Source organism: Streptopelia decaocto (assembly GCF_964273445.1).
Source record: "Streptopelia decaocto genome assembly, chromosome: 1".
NCBI lineage: Eukaryota > Metazoa > Chordata > Aves > Columbiformes > Columbidae > Streptopelia > Streptopelia decaocto.
In genome coordinates this window covers 7873385-7895599 of record NC_138663.1, presented here as the reverse complement: position 1 = coordinate 7895599, position 22215 = coordinate 7873385, and the positions used below count along the sequence as shown (strand labels likewise).

Below are 22215 nucleotides of genomic sequence, written 5' to 3'. Positions count from 1 at the left end.
CAAAGTATCAAGCTATTTCCATCAGAAAGGGGATTTTATTTTGCTATCCTGTGAAAAGCCCCCATATTTTCATTTAAAACCATCACCCCTTGTCCTGTAGCAACAGGCCCTTCTAAAAAGTCTGTCCCCTTTCCTTGGGTGAAGCTTTGATACCACTCACAAAGGCCAGGATGGAAAACATGTCTGAGCGTCAGCTTCCGAGTAGGCAAATTTATGTGCTTTTTGCCCTCTGTATAAGAAACTTACTCAAATACTGCATTACAAAATCATTTTATGCTAAAACAAAATAGTTGCACTGAGGTTGAACAGCTGAGGTACTTCAAAGAAAACCTGACCTACAAAACCAGATTTGCTGCAATTATTTTAGGTAATCAAAGAAGAATGATCGTGAGAGATATGCTTTACTTCTTGATTACTTTTTTCTAGTCTCTCTCTTGATATACTTCTATTAATGTAAGGTTATTTATCATCTTAATGGAATTATAATTATCATAGATGAAATTAATATTATTTATATAAGATTCTATGCATGATTATGTTTTTAAGGTTTCTATCATCCTTTTTCCATGCAAAATAAAAACAGTGAATCATGAGTTTCATGCAAGTTTCAGCATGAGCTCCCATGAGAAAGCATTAGTACAGCTAATAACTACACGGGTTTAATTTTTATATTTAAATTAGAGCAAAAGCATGTTTGGTGGCTGCGTTGTATTATTTTTGTGGTTCAGAAATTCTGCTGATAGGTGTGTGGTTGAATGACCAAGCTCACAGACTGAGCAAGCAACTGCTCCTCTTCCTCAGATAAATGATACCATACAAACCCAGGGAGTGTTTTATTGCTCATTGTATTTATTCCAAATAAGGAATCAACAGGAGACATTCCCAAGCAATGTCACAGTTACGTATTTAGTCACCTACCAGTGACACCCCCCCCAAATCTAATGGTACCAACACGAGTCTGAAATGTACGTCACATGCTGAGCACAGTTGCCCAGCAAAAGCACCAGCAGATGAGAGCTGCAAAAAAATGAGGTAAACCTGTCCAGTTGCTTCAAATGAAGCAACTTGTTTCTCTCCCAGCCCCTGTGCAGGCAAACAAGAGGTATTGACAAGGCCACAGGGACCTATGAGACTGTTGGTGGCCGTTTCACCAAATCACCAAGGCACCGGTGGGTTTAGGCACTTAAAAAGATTCCTGTGGTCCTACGGGGCATGAGCAAGGGAGGAGGAGCAGGACAAGATGACCAAGTGCCACAGGCATCCCTGCAGAGATGTGCTTTCAGAAAAGAGCCTGGATGTCCTGCTTGGTCAGAGACAGCTCCTGTCCCCCATGCAGCTGACATGGTGATGAGGGAAGATTTCAGGACAATCTAAAATGCCAGAAGAGTAAAATTTGTTAAGTGTAATCACTGAGCTCTTTAAAACCACTCACAAAACGGTCCCAGATTCCTTAAAATCCTCTTAAAAGTGGGAGCTGGAGGTTTGTAGCTGGAAAGGTGCCGTAGTGTCGGGACAGGGCCAGGGCTTCCAGAAGAACCCTGGCCAGTCTGCAGCGCAAACACCACAATGTTCACAATGCTGAAGCCACCAAAAGGTTTTTGAACACATCAGCCAAGGAGACAACGCAGGAACCATTTGACATCTGTGCTTGAAGGTTAAAAGTGAGTCATTTTGGAGCCAATGACAAACTGCCCTGTGGCTAAAACCCTCTCACACCTCTTTTTTGGCCAACAGGTGAAAAACCTTGACAGGCTGGCCTTTACACAGCATTAACTTCACAAGTGCTTGTGGAATCTACAGTCCTCCAGTTCATGATGATTTGTCAACTTAAAATTCTGGTAGGTCAATCTACACCAGCTACTCAACATAAACTGTGGGATCCCTAGGGATTTCTTGGTACAAATTCCTCCCTAGATGTCTCTTTTCTAGGTTAAATCTTGTAAACAAGTTGTTAGTAAGAAAGATCAAGCATGAATATGTATTTCACTTGCAGCCTTATTCAGTCAATTTTAAAAAGATGAAAGCTGAATATCCACGCAGTGGCCTGGTGGAGACTTTGTGGGTGTCCTTCTTATCAGGAATTGACTCCTTTGCTCATCCAGCTCTAAAACCAGAATCCTCTTGGCATTCCAGGGAAGAAATGTGCGTTTTAGACACAGAAATCCCTCCCCATGTTGGGAAAAATACCAACTCCGGGTCACTTAAGACTATTGAGAAATTTTGGTTGTTCCTCTCCTCTTGGTAAAAGGGTTTCTCCACCAATCTTGGGACCTTTTTTCTCCTAGAAATGTGAATGATGGAGAAAAGAAGTTAAAAGTGTGGATAAGATGTCACCCAAACATTTCTTTAACAGAAGTTGCAGTAGGGCTAAATTATCTGATTAAATATTGACAGACACTCTACGAATCTCAGCATTCTGAATTCTTACAATTTTGGTCTGAAGCAAAGTCCCCAGGGTTAAATAAAACAGAATTTCAAGAACAGAAAGCGAGAAAGTCCACTAAAACACCGCTCCTGGATGTACCAGACAAATGCAGAGCTGCCTGGTTTCACTGGGAGCTCGTGAGGGCACCGAAGCCACGCGTGGGACAAAAGTACCAAGAGAAGCAACCAGAGTGCTGAGGTGCTCCCACCGCCGGCTCACACTCACCTTTAGCATCCCGTCTCGCTCCCACTTGAAGAGGCCACAGGTACTGAAAGATGAAGACGGTAGGTGAGGAACACTGCGGGGTGTTTGCTGCACGGTACGAAGGCATCCAAAACTACCCCCATGCTGCTTAGCACAAGGGCTAACGTTCCCATTTTAGGAGATGGGTGTGTGCCTCCCAACAAGTTCCCCATGAACGGGCAGCGCAAACGCTCCAGTCACTATTTCACGTGACTCGTTTCTTACCTGCAGGGCTTTTTTGGGAGCCTGTCAAGGGAAATAGCTCGGTTTCCACAAGGACATTTGAAAAATCGCTTGATGGCATCATGCCAGTGGTAGTCGTGGTTGTCCTGCACACACGTCTCCAGGGGCTTGAAATAGGTGTAGTTACACTGTCAGGGAGGAGAAAGAGCTGTGAGCGCTTCATCAGAATGTTAGACCCGTTCCATGGCTGAAGAGCCAGAGGAAAGCATCTGCGTCTTCTGCTGTCCTGAGGAATCCACCAGTCTGAGATCATCACCCCAGGCTCTGTCACTGCCACACGTGGCCCTGCTCCCCGCACCTCCCTGTGCAGCCCCAAAACAGACAGGAAAGAGGGAAAGTCCAGCAGGGACTGACACTCTGGGAACGGGAGGTAACTCCTTCCTTCCTCCCAGCACATTTGGGACAGTAACGGAGCTCCACTCCGCTTCCTGATGGCAAAGTTCCTGGACACGCAGATATAAGAGGAATCCCACCCAGTGTTACATTTTCAAGGCACCTTGCTTATTTTTGTCATGTAATATGGGGAACTGAGCGTCCTGGTACAAAGCAATTCAGGGAAGAAATTCATAAATATTTTCAGGACACCAACAGCCAAGGAACCTGCTGGCAAAAACATGGAGTTGAGGTGTTCAGCACAGCACTGAAGCTGCCTCGCCAGTGTTCCTGTGTCTCAGTCACTCAGAACACGGGCTGCTCTCAGCAACAGGCATAACAAACAGAACTGTCTCCATTTGAACCCTGCACTGGACTGTGGCCAAGAGAGTGACAGATGGGAATCGCAGGATGGTCCAGCATCATTTTGTACTAGACGTGAGGAAGAAATTTTTTACAATGAGAGTGGTAAAAACACTGGCCCAGGTTGCCCAGAGAGGTGGTGGATGCCCCATCCCTGGGGACATCCCAGGCCAGGCTGGACGGGGCTCTGAGCAATGTGATCTGGGTGAAGATGTCCCTGCTCATGGCAGGGGTGGCACTGGATGAGCTGTGAAAGGTCCCTTCCAACCCAAATGATTCTATGATCCATATTTCACTCCACTGCTGTTACCCTTCACTCACCGTTTTACACGTCACAACTCGACATTTCAATTCTTTAATGCTCCTCATCTTGTCTTCCATTTCTTCTTTTTTCACCAGCGGCTGAAAGTATTGCTCCTGCAGTTCAGCCTCAACCTGTGAACACACATACACACACACACAAAAGGTTGTGGGGAGGCAGAGATGGGAGAAACCACTCCATAAATGGCCTTAGGGCAAATTACTTTTAGGCCTCCTTGAAGCAGACTGCACTCTGGGAGCCAGAGAAACACCAAATTATCTCTTTTTAAAAAAAACCCCAACATATAGTGCATGTGCTGTGCTTCACCAACACTGAGAAGAGCCACCTCTGAGATGTATGAGTGGGAGCGTTTAACAGCAACACGTGCTGCTGACATAAGCACATACCTACAGGGACAGGGCAGGGAGAGGTCAGGTGGGCGGATGTCACAAATGGAATTGGTTCTTTGCCAAAATATTACTCCTCAGAAGACCTTAAAACAACTAGGACTTCATACCAATAGAATGCGTCCCAGACAAGAGCCCTGTGCCACCGGAGGTACAGTGTGCCTGGGGACACACTCAGCAAAGACCCCAACAGGAAAAACTCAACCTTAGCCCTGCAGGGCAACTGCTGGCATTACACAGGCTCCACAACTTACACGAGTCCCAGATGAAGATAGAAGCTGTTTTTACGTGGCCAAGATGTCAAGAAATGAGGGATAAAACAGCCAAGTGGCTGGTTTGGTTTTAAGGCAGAAGGATTTCTCTGATCATCCACTAACAAGGAAACTTCACTGTGTGCTCAGAGACCTCCAAGCCACGAAGACGATGGAGTGGAGCATCTCCCTTAAGAGGAAAGGCTGAGGGAGCTGGGGCTCTTTAGCTTGGAGGAGACTGAGGGGTGACCTCATTAATGTTTATAAATATATAAAGGGTGAGTGTCAGGAGGATGGAGCCAGGCTCTTCTCGGTGACACCAGTGATAGGACAAGGGGCAATGGGTGAAAACTGGAACACAGGAGGTTCCACTTAAACATGAGAAGAAACTGGAACAGGCTGCCCAGGGGGGTTGTGGAGTCTCCTTCTCTGCAGACATTCAAAACCCGACTGGACACCTTCCTGTGTAACCTCATCTGGGTGTTCCTGCTCCGGCAGGGGGATTGGACTGGATGAGCTTTTGAGGTCCCTTCCAATCCCTGACATTCTGTGATTCTGTGACCCCTCTCATCAGGACCATGTGGTGCCTCTGACACATTTGGGTGCCTGCTGCTTGCTGAAACTATAAGGAGTCCAGCCAGCTCCCTAGTTCTGAGCCCTCAGTCACGGCTGGATTGAGGCCGTACCTCTTTCAGGACATCTGTGTGCTTAGACTTGGCCTTCAGGATTTTCTGGAACTCTTCTGACTCCAGATAGGCCAGCTGCTCACGCCGCTTCTTTTGGGCAGGCTCCAGTTCATCCGTACCTAAGGAGACAAAAAGGCTCAGTCCTACAGAAACAAAAGTTGTGATCTCTAAGCACAATCACTGCAGGAGACTTTGGAATTCTCAGGTCTCTCAGGTAGATGTCTTGATCAAACAGCAGCCTTTCATAGCTCAGGAGAACGTGAAGCCAAGTTCAAACATGGTTTCAGAAAAAAAAAAAACAGGCATTTTTAAAAATAATATTGCTTGTTTTCTCAAAGCACTGTACAAGGAATTTTCACACTGCTCCCAGGGGAGCAAGCAGTGTTGCCTCCCTGACTGATGGAGACGCTCTAAAGGGAATTAAGTGATTCACAGTATCATAGAATGTCAGGGATTGGAAGGGACCTCAGAAGATCATCCACTCCAACCCCCCTGCCAGAGCAGGAACACCCAGATGAGGTTACACAGGAAGGTGTCCAGGTGGGTTTGAATGTCTGCAGAGTAGGAGACTCCACAACCCCCCTGGGCAGCCTGTTCCAGTGTCTGTCACCCTCACTGAGAAGTTTCTTCTCAGATTTAAATGGAACCTCTTGTGTTCCAGTTTAAACCCATTACCCCTTGTCCTCAGCCAAGATCACACAGTAAATCACCAGCAGGCAAACTCAACTTCCCATGGAAAACTCAGACACCTTCCCAGGTGGGACTAGTTCTGGGTTTTCCTTGGTTAAATCAGCGATTTTATTGCAGATGTCAAGTGCCAGAAGAAAGTGAACAGAGATGAGGGCAAGGAGCTATCAGAGATTACATCTCACACTCTCTCCACACGATTAGAGGTTGTTTAGCTTTGCAACAAACCCTCTGAGTTCTAACCAGACATAACTTGGCCTCTCTTTGGCACAGCAGTTACGTCCTTAACCCATCAACTAGTGCTCCATTCAGCAGGAAATAAGCAGATTTTTTTCTGTTCCAGAAGCTAACGTTACATACCATTCACTGCTTCTGTACCTTGTGGCTGAGCAACATTTTTCTCAACTCTTTCAACAATTTCTAGGACATCATCAACATCAGCTCTTTTCCTCTTGACACCGTTTGGGTCAGTTTTAGCAAGAATCTGGCCTTTTGCTCGCAGTCGGTGTATCGCAGCCAGCTAGAAAACAGGGAAGAGCAGCGAATGTGTTGGCGACCAGTCAGGCTCCCACGTTCCTACTTCCAGAAGTAGCAGAGGGAGTTTGTCAAACAGAGAAGACAAGATCCCCTGGCCTGAGCACTGAGGTGGCTGAAGAGAGGCCCAACAGAATTCCCAGCCATGCTGTACACTGTACATCTAGTTCACCACATCACCCAACCTCTCGTGACTTCGCAAACCACAAAAATCACTCCTCCAGGGGTGTTGCCAGGCTTGGTATCTCTGCAGCTGTGCTCTGACTGCTTCACAAATCAGTATGTTTTCCAGAGAAATCAAATTACTTTAGATTTCCACATAAATTGGGAATAATTTGGAACTAACAGAAAATTGCGTACAACCTTCCATACTCTCAGAATGCTGACCCCTTCTTCCTTGCCGGAAGAGACAAGTTTCTTTGCCAAACATGTGAGCAGATCTTTGCCAAGGCAAGATGCGGTGTGTTCTGGCTAGAAACCAAAATTATCCAAACTCATGGCACAACAGAGCTGAACTAGTTTAGTTCACTGTCGCCCACCTGGCAAATAAAACACCCACAATCCAGTGCACCAGCAACGCCAAAGAACAAACATGCACAGTTCAGCACTCTGGGGATTTTCAGCACAAAGACTCAAAGAGCTGTTACCTTTTTGGCTTCTGCCAAACTGTCAAGCTTTGGTCTTGGAGGTGGAGACCTGTCAAAGAAAAGGATATCTTCTCCTTCTGAGAAGCCTGTGCCCAGCCTGGGCCTTTGAGGAGTCGACATTTTGGCAGCTTTGGGAAACTCCACCCCAGGCACTGGGGAATGGAGCGATGATTGTTTGGAGGAGGACGGGAGAGCGGGGCTGCCGGCTCTACTTGTGTTCTGGAGAAACCTGGTAAGATAAAAATAATCCAGTGAAATAGGGACACAAGTCAAAGAGACAGAAAGGTCTGAGCAACAGAAAGGCATGGGATACAGACTGATTTTTTACTAGTTGGCCTTTTATTGCTAGAAAAACATGCAGCTATTTAGGCATTTAAGAGAGTAAGACAAGGCTGGTAAGGAGCTCACTGAGTCACTGAAATCAAGAGTGCTTTGAAGAAGTCACCAGAAGGAGTGAACAACCAATTGCTTTCAAAACTAAAACCAGAGAAGCAACAAATGAAGCTGGGAAGTGGGAACTGAAAGCACTTGGAAAATGGGCTTCTTTTAAAGAACAGGCAGTGAAGCAGTGGGACTCCTTGTCACTGGAGTCACATAAAGGTTTAGGTTTACTCTGGTCACAATGGAAGTTGAACAGGTTCATGGGGAAAAAAATTCCTTCAGAGATACTGTAATTTGCTTTTAGCTTGCGAAGTCCCCAAGATACACGCTGTTGCAGGCTGGAAGAGTATTTGGGGGAAGTATAACGATTGTGCCTTGTCTTATTATTCTCCTTCAGGTTCTGTTTTGGCTCCTGTTGAGACTTCTGAGGCTACTTGGCTACATAAATCTCAGTCTCACCCAGGGTGACTCTTACGAGGTTCTTCTTATGTTTGTTAAAAAGACAAAACACTTGGCAAATCTTAAGGTTCAGAAGACCCTTGCAAGCCAGCAATGAACACAACCAGGAGTCCTAATCAGTCTCTTCCCATCATGCCTTCCAGGTACTAGGGCATTTGGTTCTCCACTGAATACTGGGGTATTTCTATTTAAATTGAAGTTTTTATTAAAACAGCAAAGCTCCTCCCAAAGTTACGCTTAGGGCCACAATAACAGAACCCTTCCTGTGAAAGCCAGTATGTATTACCGCCTCTGAATCTCTTCAGATCGCTTTTTTCTGGCCTCCAGCAATTTCTGTTTCTGTTGCTTGAGCAGCGCTGAAGCAGAGACAGACTGGAAACTGGCCTCTTGCTTCTTTTCAACATCTGGGGAAAAAAAAGGGAAAACAAAACCAAAATAAAATAAAAAGCTACTAATGTTTGCTCAGAAGGAGGTTGAATGATTTCGGGAGTGGGTTTTCCTTCAGGAAAAAGGACAATACCTGCTTTGGTCCAGTGTTTGCAGAGGTTTCGTGCTCCAAAAGTTGGCTGTGCCAGCAGCTCCTTGAATTCCTCAGAACATTGCATGGGTCTCTTTGCTGCACCTGGAGCAGAAGAGGCAGAAATGCAAGAGATTTGGAGCCAGGAAGAGAAGCGAGCCTGGTTTTAGATATACAGAACAGTCTAGGTTGGGAGAGACCCGCACAGATCACCTGAGTGAGCACCCCCCAAAGCCAAGCCAAGTTCTGTCATATATTTGGTTACCCAAGGCCATGTCCTCACAGAACACATCACAAGGATGTCTCTACACCTTCAGCAATTTCATCAGTCAGTTCCCTATCAGCCTGGGCTGCGTCCCACTGTTCCCATTTTTAGAATGGCTGAAATCCCTGAAGCCACCACATCTTATCCCTGGAGAATTAAGAGCAGCTAAAAGCCCGAGACAGGACACACACAAGCTGTTGTCTGAAATGGAGGCAACTGAGGGAGTGGGAAGATGTCAAGAGGACATCTAAGCGGCATCTAGAGCACATAGTTTGAATAACCTACTGTCTGCTCTCCACTGAGCATAAAGAGGGAGTTTTACAGAAATTAAATGGAGGTGGAGGAGATCCCAAAGCCTATAGAAGGAACATGCTTTGAAGATCACAAAAGAAAAGCCCTAGAAACAGGCTGGGTACTCAGGAGGTCCCCTGCATTGCAGACCTGACTGTTTTATACTTAGTATTCCTTGGAAGCTTCCAAGACTGACAGAAGTCATTTATTTTAATCAAATCAAATAAATCCTCTGGTTCCAAGTTCTTAAATTTTCTAATTCCCATTAATCTGGCAAAGATCTTCTGTCACTGTCCAAAGACAGAACAGGAGACTTAATTCAGCAGCACTGATGAAAAAGACACATGGAGCTACACAGTTGCTCAGTTACATTTGCCTTGCAGTCTCAAGAGGGAAGAGGAGTTTTGATCAACTGAGAAAGCAGCCTGCAAAGGGCTGTCTCTCTACAAAGCAGTTGCCAGATTCATTCAGTGAGTATCAGGGTCCCGGGACACAGCTACATGTCAAGCTGGCAATATCTGGAGGGTAAAGGGACCACACGGGGAGTTAGGTACCAATTTTCTGCCTGGTTTCCTGGACAATTGCATCAACTCCTCTTACGACCAGATTGGAGAGTGTGGTTTGAATCTTCCTTTTCGGTGCTGCAGCTGATGCACTAGAAAGAAGAAACAAAATCAGAACATCAGAGTTTTCCCATGCTTAGGGTAAGGACGGGAGCTCAAACGCTAGGCTGGTGCTTCAACATAACTCCAAACACCCTAAAGGTCTCCCCTGTCATCTGTCTTTGGGAAGGATATGGATCTACACCTGAATTCTAGTACAATATTTAGGATCTCCCATTTCTCTCTGGGTTGAGATTTATGTTTCCTATGCATTGAGAGAAAAGTAAATGTAGGTAATGGCTAAGATGTGCTCACAGTTAGATCCAGGGGTGGAGAGGAGACTGGAATTAGTTCATTTCTTTGGAGTCACACCAGTCACCAAGGGCAGTGGGAAGGGAATAAAAACTGTGCAAGCACAGGGCCTGATCCAGCTGTGACTCAGGTCTTTCCACAGCTGGGATTTGGATGAACAAATCCCCACAGAAGGACCTGGGCCCTCCAAGCTTGTTATGACATGCACACTGATCTACTGATCTTGGTCACTTAACAATACGCAGGGTGTACTACCATCTCTTCATTAACATGTACTGATACAGTATTATTTCAGTCAAGGAAGAGGAAATACAGAATACACCGAGTCTGGGATTAAATGCAGTGAGCCATAACCAAATACAATAAGAGAACAGCACTGAAAGATACTCATCTCTGAGACTCGAATGCTTGGGATCTCATGATAAAGTTCATTTTATCTGCTGAAACACAGTGCTGCCTGGCTTCACAACACAGCGTTAATTTAGAGATAACAACTACCCCTTTCCACATCTTAGCGCTAACTGTTAAAATTTTCCTATCAAATAGTAGCTGTTACCCCAGGGGGCCAGGAGGATTACACCAAATGTGGGGCATTTATTCCTATGTAATGAATGTAGTTAAGTCATAAACGAAATAGACTAAACTAACTAACTAAATAGACCCCCTTAGAGACAGCTTTACGCTCACTTGTATATGGGAGGGAAATTCTGTTCAAAAGCAAGGAAAATAAGTGGTTTATCTTACACTGAGGCTGCATACGCTGCTGAAGAGACACCTCCATAGTAAAACCCATCCTGACACAGCCTCTCCTTCAAACTGGGATTTTTCCGACCAACTTTTTTGGGAATGTGGCCACCGGAGAAGGTGGACTGCAGATCTGCCCGCTTCGAGCTGAGCTTCTTGTACTGGGATTGCACATGATACTGACAATATTCACAGTCGTTCTGAAAAGAAATGGGAGAAGCCTGTTGCAGAACACCAGCGATTACAGTTTACTTCATTCCCCTTACCCACATGTATCCTTCTATAGCTAAACTGAAGTAATATCTCTGTTGTAGTACTCCAGCATTTGACCAACTCAGCAAACACTCCAACAATGGAAAACAAAACTAAAATTGCCTATACTAATCACTGGAAAAAAACCCTGTGCGTCAAGGACTCCCTCCACTCCAGGAGTTTTAAGGCCATTCCTCAGCTGAAATAAATTGAAGTCCCAGGTCCTCTTGTCCAGATTCTGTATTCCTGACTCCGAACTGCACGCAATTTTACTACTGGTATGAACACAAAGGAAAACTAATACTGGAGTAATATTTGATGCACTCAGTTCAAATTAATTCATGAGGTTTCAGAGTCAATTTGAGGGAGTTTGGAACTGAAAATGCTGAGCCTGCCAGTCAGAGACAGCAGTGCCATAAATGCACTCAGGGTATTCTTCAACTTCTTACCAAAACAAACGCCCATTCTCATTGATCTTAATCTGTCTCAGATTTGCATAACTGCAATTATCTCACAATCAGACTTTTTTGTTAATTAAACAAAGCCACTTCCTTCATGAGGTTCTTCTGCCAGACAGCCATCCAGGTGGCACTGGGACATCTCACTGACATGGAGAGCCCTGTGCACAGCCACCTCCTGAGCCTTGTTCTGCTACAGGTACCTTCTCTATTTGTCTTCTTCCCACTCCACACACTTTTAGTTCTTCATTCCTTCATTTTCACTCCTCCTTCTAAGTGCCACCCTACTAACACTAACCCTTCTGACTTGGACAGGGCTCCTTTCAGGTATCATAACACAAGTCCTTTAAGCTAGTACAAGTTAGTGCTGCCTCTGGAAAAAAAGAATCCCAGCACCTTTTGCCTCTCATTTCCAGCGTCAGGTATAAATATTCTGCCAGCTTGTGGGCACATTGGGCCACAGAACTCATTGGGTTAAAACCATCCCCAAAATACACCATTCCCAAGAAAAATCTCCTGTTGCTTCATCTTGGATGAGTTCTCCAGTACAGTGTGGAAGCACAAAGGGGAGCTAAAGGGTATGGAGATGGTGACAGTGATGGGTCATAGACCATCTCCTTCCACTAGCTTTGCATTTACTCCTACAGTGCTGTCACAGAAGCAGCTTCTCTGGGTTTCATTTTGCACCTTCACCACCTACTTTAATTAATTACAAGTTAAGATCCAGAAAGAAGTCCAAAAGTCGGAGCATCAGTATAAAATCAGCAGCCAGATTTTTACCAGCAGCTTAAGGATGTCCTGACTACTGGGATACAGACCAGGTTCACAATCTGCGCACAGGGATCACCGTTCTTCTTCCTGGCTTTGCAGGTGCCCATGTCCAGAGCTTCACCCATGAGGAGGATCTTCTGGGGATGGTCAACAGACAAACACACCTAGCAAGAAATCAGAACATGCCTTCAGGAGGACTGGATGGACTTCTCTCCAAATGTCATTGTTTTGGCTCTGGTCCAGCTTGGTACCTCTGGTATTAACAATGTAGTTTTAAAATGCAGGCCTAGGTTAAGAAATCCGCGTGCTCTGTTGAGACTGAGAAAAGTCTCTGTTATAAAGAAAAAAAAGGTCAATTTCTTTCCCACAAAGAGATGAAGGATATTGGATTTCTACGCTCAGAGCCTCAGGAAACCAAGGACCACCAAAAGCAGCTCCAGCTGTGCTCTAAATGATGGTCCTGTACAACTGTGTGGCTCTGACACCACCATGGCAAACACCTTCAGCAGGGGATGGGAAGAGGAGGAGATGGACAAGAGCTCTCGGTCCAAGCAAAACTGACGCCTGTGATACAATAAGTGTCATCTTCATACCACTCAAAGATACTGGGACTTGTATCTGTAGGTAAGAAACACTTGGAGAAGTTTTAATATAGATCTAACTGTAGACATTTAGCTAAGAAGAATTATTCTGAACAATTAAAGACAGCCCTTACATTGAATCTGGTATGCCCTTCTACTCACAGACAGGACTTTCTACTGCTTGTTCATGTTAATTTAAGCAATTATATAGCTTAATAGACAATTAATGAGACTCCTGATTTTTCCATTTGGAGAATTTGAAATGCAAAACACTTCATCACCAGCTACTAGGTCAAAATTCCCCTTGACAGAAGTCAGTAAAAACAGTTTCCATTCCAGTGCAATTAAAAAAGATATTAAAAAAAAAAGTTAGCAAAACAAAGTCACCTTAATGTCTTGATACATACAGTAATTAATCACATTCTGTATTTATAAGTAATTGATTAAACAAGTGAAGTACTATGTATCAACTTACTATGCATAATACAATGTTTAATAAATCAAATATTGCTTCTTCTCAGTCACGATGTTGGAACCACAAAACATTTTGCAATCACATCTCATGCTTAGATTAGAAGCGAGAAATGAGCTTCCCCACCATTTTCAGCTTTGAGAGTCCTCTTGGCTGAAATAGGCACTGCACTGAAGTAGCTCAATAAACTCAAATGAAAATACACTCCCTACATCTACGGAAGAGATGATTGAGACCGAGAGCAGATTAAACACTTGAATAAACTCTGGTTTTAGATACTTAATACGACTTCTTGAAGTTCAGTCTTCCAGAAGGCCAGGAGCTAATACCACAAATATATGCAATTCAAACCATTCAGGCAAACTGCTGGAATTTCAGCCTTAACACATGTTATAAAGCTAAATCTCAAGAAGATTTGAAAGAGTTTCAGCTACAGGTTTTTATTTACAGCTGATGGGCAAGTGAAAAATCCTCTCACCTCATCTGAGCCTTCTTTAGGTTTCATAGGATTGGCGTTGAGCAGCCCGATGACTGTGCCTTGGTCTGTCTTCCAGTGCTCTTTGTGGACATCACCGAACAGGAAGAGCGAGACACACTGATTGAGATCCCGCAGGTCGTTCAGCCGCCAGATGCTGAAGGTTCTGCCCTGGAACAGACATTCGCTTTCCTTTCAGCAATCAGCAAGGGGACACTGAGTGCTTCCTCTCCAGCTGTTGCTTTTAAAGAGTTAGTCTTATTTCTCCCCCTGCATTTTCCTGATTTAGAAAAGCACAATTTGTAACCTCAGCAGAGGTCAGATATGATATCTCCAGCCATGCCACACAGCTGGTTATGGGATTCTTAATGACAAACCAACGAAGTAATACCACCAATCTTCCTGACATTAAAGCTGGACAGCACTTTTGCTTGCTGAACAAGAAAGTCATATAATAATTTAGATTGGAAAAGACCTTTAAGATCATCAAGTCCAACTGTTAACCCAACACTGCCAAGCCCACCACTAAACCATGTCCCTATATGCCACATCTACACACCATTTAAATACCTCCACGGATGGTGACTCAGAATTTCTTACAATAGTGCCTGGCACAATTGCACTAAATAAGCTAGGGTCTTATCCTGAAAACTAAAAGCAGCATTACCGCATGAAACCAGATGAGCAAAGACCTTTAATACAGTAGCTTTTCATTAACTACGTGGAGTTGACTGATTAAGTTAAAAACCTAGTTAGTTTTTCAAGAAAGACAACCGGCATTTTGCTGGGACTATGTAAGCGATACAATGAAGTTACTTACATTATTTGCACTCTGAGGAGTGACCTTCTTCACGATGACTCCAAATGTCACCCAGTCTATTTCCTCCAGATTTCCTGCAGCAAGTTTGCTTTTGAGCTGGGACAGTCGGATGAGCTTCCGGTTTGCCATTTTCCTCTCCATTTCAGCTGATGAAACCCGGGGTTTTCTACATCAAGTGATGGCATGTAAAAGAACAAATCCATTGGCATAAATTCACAGAGAGAAACAAAACCATCCAGCATTCTCCTAGGGAGACTATGTCTTGCTGTGAAATATCTCTGTGAACCCTGAGTTCACTTGAAACAAAGCCTCCCAGTTCAGGACAATGTACAAATATCAGAAAGTTACTGATCATGCTGGTTTTTGTCCAAAAAGCTGCACTGCAGCTTAGCCCCAAGCCTTCGTTAACTCTGCTCATTTTGGGAAGGACTGAATATCATGACTGTCTGAGCAAGGTTTGGAAGCCCAGCATGATTTCTGGTGAGGAAAGACACCGTGAGTATTCAGAGACCTCTTGTGGCCACCTCGAGTATGGGGATGGCAAGTGGCTCCCAGAAGTTCTCAGCGTGGAGCAAAATCTGCTCAACAGGAGCATACTTGGGTTCTGCACTTGCCTGCTGCTTCCCTCCTCCACCGCTGAGGACATCCCAGGGGAGGCAGCACTAATGAAGTGATAGCTTTTTTTGGTTAGAAAAGAGCAAAGGTGAAAATAGAAAACATGGTACTAAGACAAAAGTCTGTGTTACCTATTTACTGATCAACCAGCCACTGCTGTGGCTTGTGTGCCGTCTCTAATGACAACTGACTAACCTGACATGGTTAAACGAACTATACCCTGTTTCACCAAAAATAAAACCTGTCCTGAAAATAAGCCCTAGCATGATTTGTCAGGATTTTTGAGGATGCTTGAAATACAAGCCCTACTCCAAAATTAAGCCCTAGTTAGAGTTCATAACAAAGTCAATTTAAATAGTGTCCAGGCAGCTATACATGTAAAAAAGTAAGCATCTTTTGGAGCAAAAATGTTATAAGACCCTGTCTTATTTTTGGGGAAACGGGGTATTATAATTACCCCTTTCTTTCTGTAGCATTTGTGGTACTTCATGAAGCACCTGAGCAGTGACTGCCCCTGTGCTGGTAGGTTATTCAGGGTCCTGCTAGGCTGATTAATTAATTGCCAATAGAATGAAGCAGGACAGATGTAACAGAATGTGATGACATGACTGTATTTGAATAAATGTTGATTTTTTAATTCAAGAATAAATGTAGATTATTGTTCATCACATTTCCTGAAAATAAGCCCTAGTGCGTCTTTTGGAGCAAAAGTTAATATAAGACCCTGTCTTATTTTCGGGGAAACAGGGTATACATCGAATCAGAAATCCAGTCCCCCGCACAGCACTTGTGTGACCAGCATGACAGGATGTTGGACTGATGGGGTTTTCTCTCCCATTACTGGAGAACTGACATCCCCAGAGCCCAGTGCTGGGCTGCTGACCTTAATCTCAGTCCTGAGAAGGTTTCCACAGACACGGGCTGGGGTGCTGCACTGGAGCATGTAGGCACGTGAGGAGTCTTCTCTTTGGGCACCTTACTGGGTGTGTTCCCTGTGGCAGACTTGAGAGGCTGGAATGCCAGACTGAGGACTTTCTGTGGAAGAGGAGTCTTGTTCTCTTTAGGAGGAAAAAAGAAAGAAAATAAAACTTGATACATGCTTAAGAAAAGGATGTAAAACTGTCTTATTTGTACTGAACTGGTCTCCCAGTCAGCTGGGAACTAACTGACAGCCCCAGATCAGTCGCATGTAACTCAGGCAATAAGTTCTGCCTGGTGAGGAGCTTCCCAGAGCAGCTCTCACTTTACAGAGATGCTAAACTGTAGAATACACAGATGCAAGCTGGACTGCTGTCAGTGACGGGGTTAACAACACAGAGCGCAGATCCACTGCAAAGAATACAACAATTAGCTCTCTAATAAGCTCTGTGACCAGACTGCTACTGGTGCACAGACTAGCATAAAGCTATCCTGGGTGTGTCTGCACTGCTGCTGGGAACTAGATCAGCATTTGACAAAAGCCCAGGGTGTTTGGGTGAAAGGCAGAGCAAGAACAGTACCTGCTGAGGATGCTTTTGATTTCTGGACTCCTCGCCTGGCTGGTGGTAAAGGATTGCCCAGCTGGGCCGAGAAACATGGCGACTCTTGCAGCTTCTGAACTTTTCTTTCCTTTAAGGGTGGACAGGGAGATTTACCTGGCCAAGAACACAAATATTTATGAGACCTCAGGATTTGGACACGAACATTAAGAACTAGTCCAAACTAAGTAATTTTTTTGAACAACAAGCCTAGGTCAGGGTCCCACATGGACACTCTTCAGCTAAGCTGCCATCATCTGACATGCAACAGCTGGAAAAGCCTCTATGATTCTTCCTCATGAGGACGTAAAACTCTGGATGTTACTGAAACCACAAAGCTGGGGAAAGTAGGAACATCCCCTTACTTTTTAATTTTATTACTACATCCAGTGTGTTATAGCAACAAACAAAGCTGTATTTTCTGGGTGTACCAACATCTGTCAGTAGGAAGGGACATTTCCAGAAGACCCTGGAGCACTTCAGCCAGGAAAGCTGCCCTGTGTAGATCAACCCACAATGCAGGTACCAAAACTGCAGCTTGCTGATTTAGTCTGTAGCTGCAGGTAACAGCCTGTGTGGGAATTCACCAGACCACTGTTCCTACTTGCTACTCGGTGCCCACTTCAGGATTCTCTTGAGTCTTGCCTATAAATTGCATGTTGGTAGGCCAACAAATCATAAATCCATTTAATTAGTCTCATTACCAGGGCTTTTCTTCTCAGTGCCTGAACTGGATTGCTGCCCAATTGCAGTCTTTTGCAACTGCTCCTGTAATATCTTCATCTGTTCTTGCAGCTTTCTCAGCTCAGCTAGGAAAGAGACGAGAAGGATAATAATGAAGACAGTGGGAAGGCATGGCAAACAGGGATTTAGGAGATCCCTGCAAGTCTGGCAGTTTTACTACATGACAGGAACTTAGAAAACAAAGGCTAGAGCCATGATACAGATTCACTTGATTCCACACAGCTCACAGTGAAGGGACATTTTTCCATACAGCCTGGAGCTGACTTGTCTCATATAAATATTTTACTTGACTGTGGCACATTCTTTGCCATGTTGCATATGTCTTTTCTACAGAACATAAGACAATTTAAATGGCTTGTAAGCACTCCTTAGCATAAAGAAATACTTCTGATATAATCAAGTATGTGGCCTGGACACAGGAAAGCTTCATGACCAACTCTGCTTCCACACTGACGAGTACAGCAGAACCTCCTGATAGTAAATCCTGAGGGGGAAGTGTTTGTTGTGCTGGTCAAAGATGCCAGGACAACAGCCCTGAAGATTGTAGCAACATCGGTCTTCATCAGACAAGGTGCAGGTACACAGGCAACCTTCCCTGTCCTGCTCACCTGAGCTAGTTTAGTCTCCCTGGTTTGGTTTATTTCAGTTCTTTGTCTTCTTTTGAGAAGATAGGTTTGGTAAGTTTGGCCACTGAGCACTGAAAACTGGACTTAGAAACTTTGACAAGGAATTTCTATATTCCCCCTCTGGGCACCATCCTAAAGTGAGAAGCAACAGGCCCTGCCTTCTGCCCATTATTTATCTATAGACAAGATACATATGATAAAACAGATAAAAGATGCTGTTGCAGAAACCTTGCAGCTCTTGATTGGTCTTCTCTTTTGTCTGACTGGGAGTTGAAGTGTGGACAGTTTCTTCTGCCTCCTCCTCTTCCAGCAGGTCATCCACATCTCCAAATAGCGCAGCCAGGTTCTCCTTCTGCTCATCGATCATACTGTCTTCAGTATCAACCTCCTCGGTGTAGGACACATCGTCTTCTGCATCAAAGAGCTCATCGTATTCATCTGGTTCATCCCCCTCATTCTCTGGGGCATCTTCCTCCTCAGGATTCCCCTCCTCAGTTGCCTCACTTTCTTCCAGGAGGGAAGCCAACAGATCCAAGTCATCATCAGCTAAGGCAAAAATTAAACTCAGCATTATTTCTGTTCGGTTACAAGAAAGCTGCCAAGCAATAAAATATCCAAGATACTCTAATTACAAGCTAATGACAACTGAAACTAGATCAGAGCAGCAAGTGGCATTAAAAAAAAAAATAAATTAATTTAGCCTTGGCTAAAGGAAGATAGAGTAGCTTCCTGATGTCTGGTTGGATGGAAACGTGGCTGCAGACACTCTCAGCTTGTGATCCAGGCTGACAGTCAGCAGAAAACTTGCAGGCTACTTAGCAGCGGCTTTTCCTCCTATGCATGTTTGCACTATAGCTGCTGTTACAAAGAAAAGCCTGGTGACCTGTAAAGGTGCAGCCAGGAGCTCTACAGAGACACCCATGTGGCTTTTGCCAGTGGAAGGTGAAGAAGAAGATGCAAGGCAGGCAAGAAAGCATGTTCTCAGGTATGGTTTGTTCAAGGAAGAGAACAGAGAACAAAGAAATATGGACAAAAGGGACAAATAATAGAAAAAAGAAAATCACGTACAGAGGGAGGAATGGGACAGACAGAGCAGAACTGAAATTCAGAACAAACCAAGAAATGTATTTAGCCTTTGTTGCTGAAGAAAACGCAAAACCAGGGAAGGGACAGAGCAACCTCACAGAAAGGTGACAGGAGTGAAGGCAAAATGCAAACCTCAAATGGTTCTGCAACATAATTTCTTTTGCTAAAAAGTTTACCAAGTTTTCTGAACACTTGAACTTATTAACAACATATTGATCAGAAGACAACTTTCTTACTGAAAGTAAAAGAATACTTTCCCCCTTACCTTCCATGATTTCACCAGGATCTCTTCAAGTGCCCCTCAAGCAATAATATTCTCTGTTATGGGGAGAACAACAGTGGTATTGTTAAATAGATATAGCTCAACTAGAAACATATTGTGTTCAGGCTCCTTATTTGACAATTTGCAAACCACCACCTTGTCTTTGTTTACAGCCACAGATAAGGACTCCACTAAATTTAAAACCCTCATGTACATTTTCTACCTTCAAAGTCTGACTTATGCTGAACTCACTGTAGTGTAAGGGCTCTACTTTTGGATAAAAGCCCACAACAGATGCAGATTTTAGGAAATGCCTACCATGATCTCACAGTAACAACCATTTCCACCTCACCACTCCTGCATCATAATAATAATAATTAGCATTTAACTAAAGCAAATCTTCCACAAAGGATTCAGCGTACACTTGAAAATGTGAGCAGAGCTAAACCCTGCTACCTTCTTCCAATAGGGTTTTATTCTTAAAAGCGTATATTTTACTTTTCTCACAGCTCCTCCATTTCATGGACACATATCCATGGAAAATAATCAGCACAGGCGGACATAAATGGCCAAGAAAAGACTGGGTAAGGAGAAGGGAAATCCACTATGGACTGGTTACTCACAAACCCAAAGTGTAACTTTGTGCTTACAGGTCTTCCTGCAGAGACTTTTGTTTTGCCCATAAACTCAATTTTTAATAGTTCTCTCTTTTGCTCCAAAATATTAATTTTCAGCAAAGAACAAAAGAGAATTTGAGCGCATACAGGAGCAGGCCAGGGACCCCACACAGCCCCACAGTGACCCCACACAGGGATTTGGGTTCAGAAAACACAGATGCAAATTATCTTTTTTGGCAAAAGGTTGAATAAACTGCTAATAGTGCTTTGAGAGAGGTGTGGTTTGCAGACCCAAGCTTCTGAGTGATTAGGACTGTTTATTCTTCCCATCGCAGATCTTCCCACTCTCATCAGATGCTTTCTACGCTATCAGTTCTGGGGCTTCAGTCAACATAGCTTGTGGGTTCTCCTTCATTTACATCAGCATCAGCTTGGTACACCTCTTGGTCTTCTTAGGGCAAGGAAATGAAGCCAGATTTTGCCCTGGTACGAGAAATACATCTGCTGTGCCTGCAGTTCGGCTGTAGTTGGGGTAAGCGGGTAAGCGGGTCCAAACCCAGATCTGTAGGCTCAGGGCCAAGCTTCATGGCAGCACAGGCAAACTGCACCTGGCATGGGAAGGGGGTCCCCTAGTGCATGTGCCCCCTCTTACCCTAAAGCCTTCCTCTCCACCAGAGCAGGAGGCTGCTAATACAGGAGCTAATACATGCCTGTCCCTCATGTCTTCTAGCATGGGTGGACAGGCGGCCAGGCAGAGGCCCCGCTTGGGGCTGCTGTACCCGGGTCCCAGGCCTGGGCTCCGCGGTGCCGCCGGCCCACCGGGTCCCCGGGATCGCCCCCCTGTCCCTCTCCCCCTCCCAAAGCCCGGAAGAGCTCGGCTGTGCCGTGCCTGCCGCCTCCCCTCTCCCCACGGACCCAACAGCGGCGGGATCCCCATCCCCGCTCTCAGGGGATCCCCGGAATCCACCCCCCCCCCCCCGCCTTAGAATCCTCCTTCCTCTCACGGCTCCTCTCGGCTCCCCGTCCCCGCTCGGCTTTCTCCCCCACCCAGGGGAACCCCGACCTCCTCCAGGGCTCCCCCGTGGATCTCCGATCCCTCACCCCAGCCTCTACCCCCCGAAGATCGCTCTGGGGGCTGCCGCCCCCCCAGTCCCGCCGGCCGTTCCCTCACACAGACGCGCTCACCGCTGGCCGCGCGCTCCCCGGCACCCGCCAAAACTTCAATCCGGCACCGCCCCCTCCCGCGCATGCGCGGCGCCACTCCGGGGGTGCGCGCCCCGCGCCATCGTTAGTCCTGGCAGCAGAGGGCGCCGCCCGGCGCCATCTTGGTTGCGGGAGGGCGAGCTGTGGCTGCTGGGGTTGGGGCCAAGGGAGGGAGCGGCGACAATACGGGATGAGCTGCTGTGCTGAGTGAGGTCACGGGTGTGGGGATGATGACGTCATGCCGGTGTTACATGGCTCAGAGGGGCTGCAGGCAGTGTCCCCACAGCCCTGGGTGGCCCTGGGTGTGACCGCCCGTGTCTGGTCAGTGTCCCCAGGGATGGTTAAAGTCAGCGTCACACTCCTCTGAATAACCTAAAGGAGTTGTGTTAAGCGAGCAAATTCAAACTCAGGTATTAGAATCAAAGAATCATTGTGGTTGGAAGAGACCACCAAGATCAAGTCCAACTGTTAGCACTGGCACTAAACCATGTCCCTAAGAACCTCCCCTCCAGAGATGGTGACTCCACCACTTCCCTGGGCAGCCTGTTCCAATTCCTAACAACCCTTTCCATGAATAACTTTTTCCTAATATCCAATCTAAACCTCCTCTGGTGCAATTTGAGGCTGTTTCCTCTTGTCCAATCAGTTGTTACTTGGGAGAAGAGACCAACCCCCTCCATGCTCCAAGCTCCTTTCAGGCAGTTCAGAGATCAGAAGGTCTCCCCTCAGCCCTGTTCTCCAGCTGAACCCCCCAGGTCCCTCAGCTGCTCCCATGACACTTGTGCTCCAGCCCCTTCCCCAGCTCCGTTCCCTTCTCTCAACTCGCTCCAGCACCTCAAGGGCTTGTAGCAAGGGGACTGTCCTGTGTACTTGACAGGATTTTGTGGTCCGGTTCAGTATTTCTTCAGTACAAGCAGCGATGATTCTGTGAAAAATATTTCTGAATATGTACCAGCTTATTGCTCTAGTCATTTCCCCATTGCATC

General features: G+C 45.4%; 1 protein-coding gene across 3 annotated transcripts; it reads right to left on the bottom strand.

Moving 5' to 3' along the window:
* Positions 1-828: 828 nt before the first annotated feature.
* MCM10 (minichromosome maintenance 10 replication initiation factor) lies at positions 829-21256 on the bottom strand. 3 transcript variants are annotated; one of them, XM_082045177.1, is made up of 20 exons: positions 21212-21256; positions 19413-19465; positions 18290-18607; positions 17396-17500; positions 16674-16808; positions 16058-16232; positions 14560-14725; positions 13743-13910; positions 12259-12375; positions 10731-10930; positions 9627-9727; positions 8520-8621; positions 8286-8403; positions 7160-7388; positions 6339-6498; positions 5292-5410; positions 3968-4081; positions 2894-3039; positions 2651-2693; positions 829-2281 (listed from the first exon to the last, which is right to left on the bottom strand). In XM_082045177.1, exons 2-20 carry the CDS (start codon positions 19417-19419, stop codon positions 2198-2200), a joined length of 2607 nt encoding a protein of 868 aa, XP_081901303.1. In that variant the 5' UTR covers positions 19420-19465; positions 21212-21256; the 3' UTR covers positions 829-2197. The 3 variants fall into 3 exon arrangements, with proteins under 3 accessions (XP_081901303.1, XP_081901302.1, XP_081901304.1); XM_082045176.1 differs by having other exon boundaries at positions 21204-21238; XM_082045178.1 differs by having other exon boundaries at positions 6357-6498; positions 21204-21238.
* Between the last annotated feature and the right edge of the window lie 959 nt (positions 21257-22215).

What these genes read in the sequence shown, in the direction of transcription:
- MCM10 (XM_082045177.1), bottom strand. An exon ending in CAAACACTGGACCAAAGCAG is followed by an intron (nt 8,404 to 8,519) that starts GTATTGTCCTTT and finishes TTTTTTCCCCAG; the next exon opens with ATGTTGAAAAGAAGCAAGAG. An exon ending in GTTTGGCAGAAGCCAAAAAG is followed by an intron (nt 6,499 to 7,159) that starts GTAACAGCTCTT and finishes CCTGTTTTCTAG; the next exon opens with CTGGCTGCGATACACCGACT.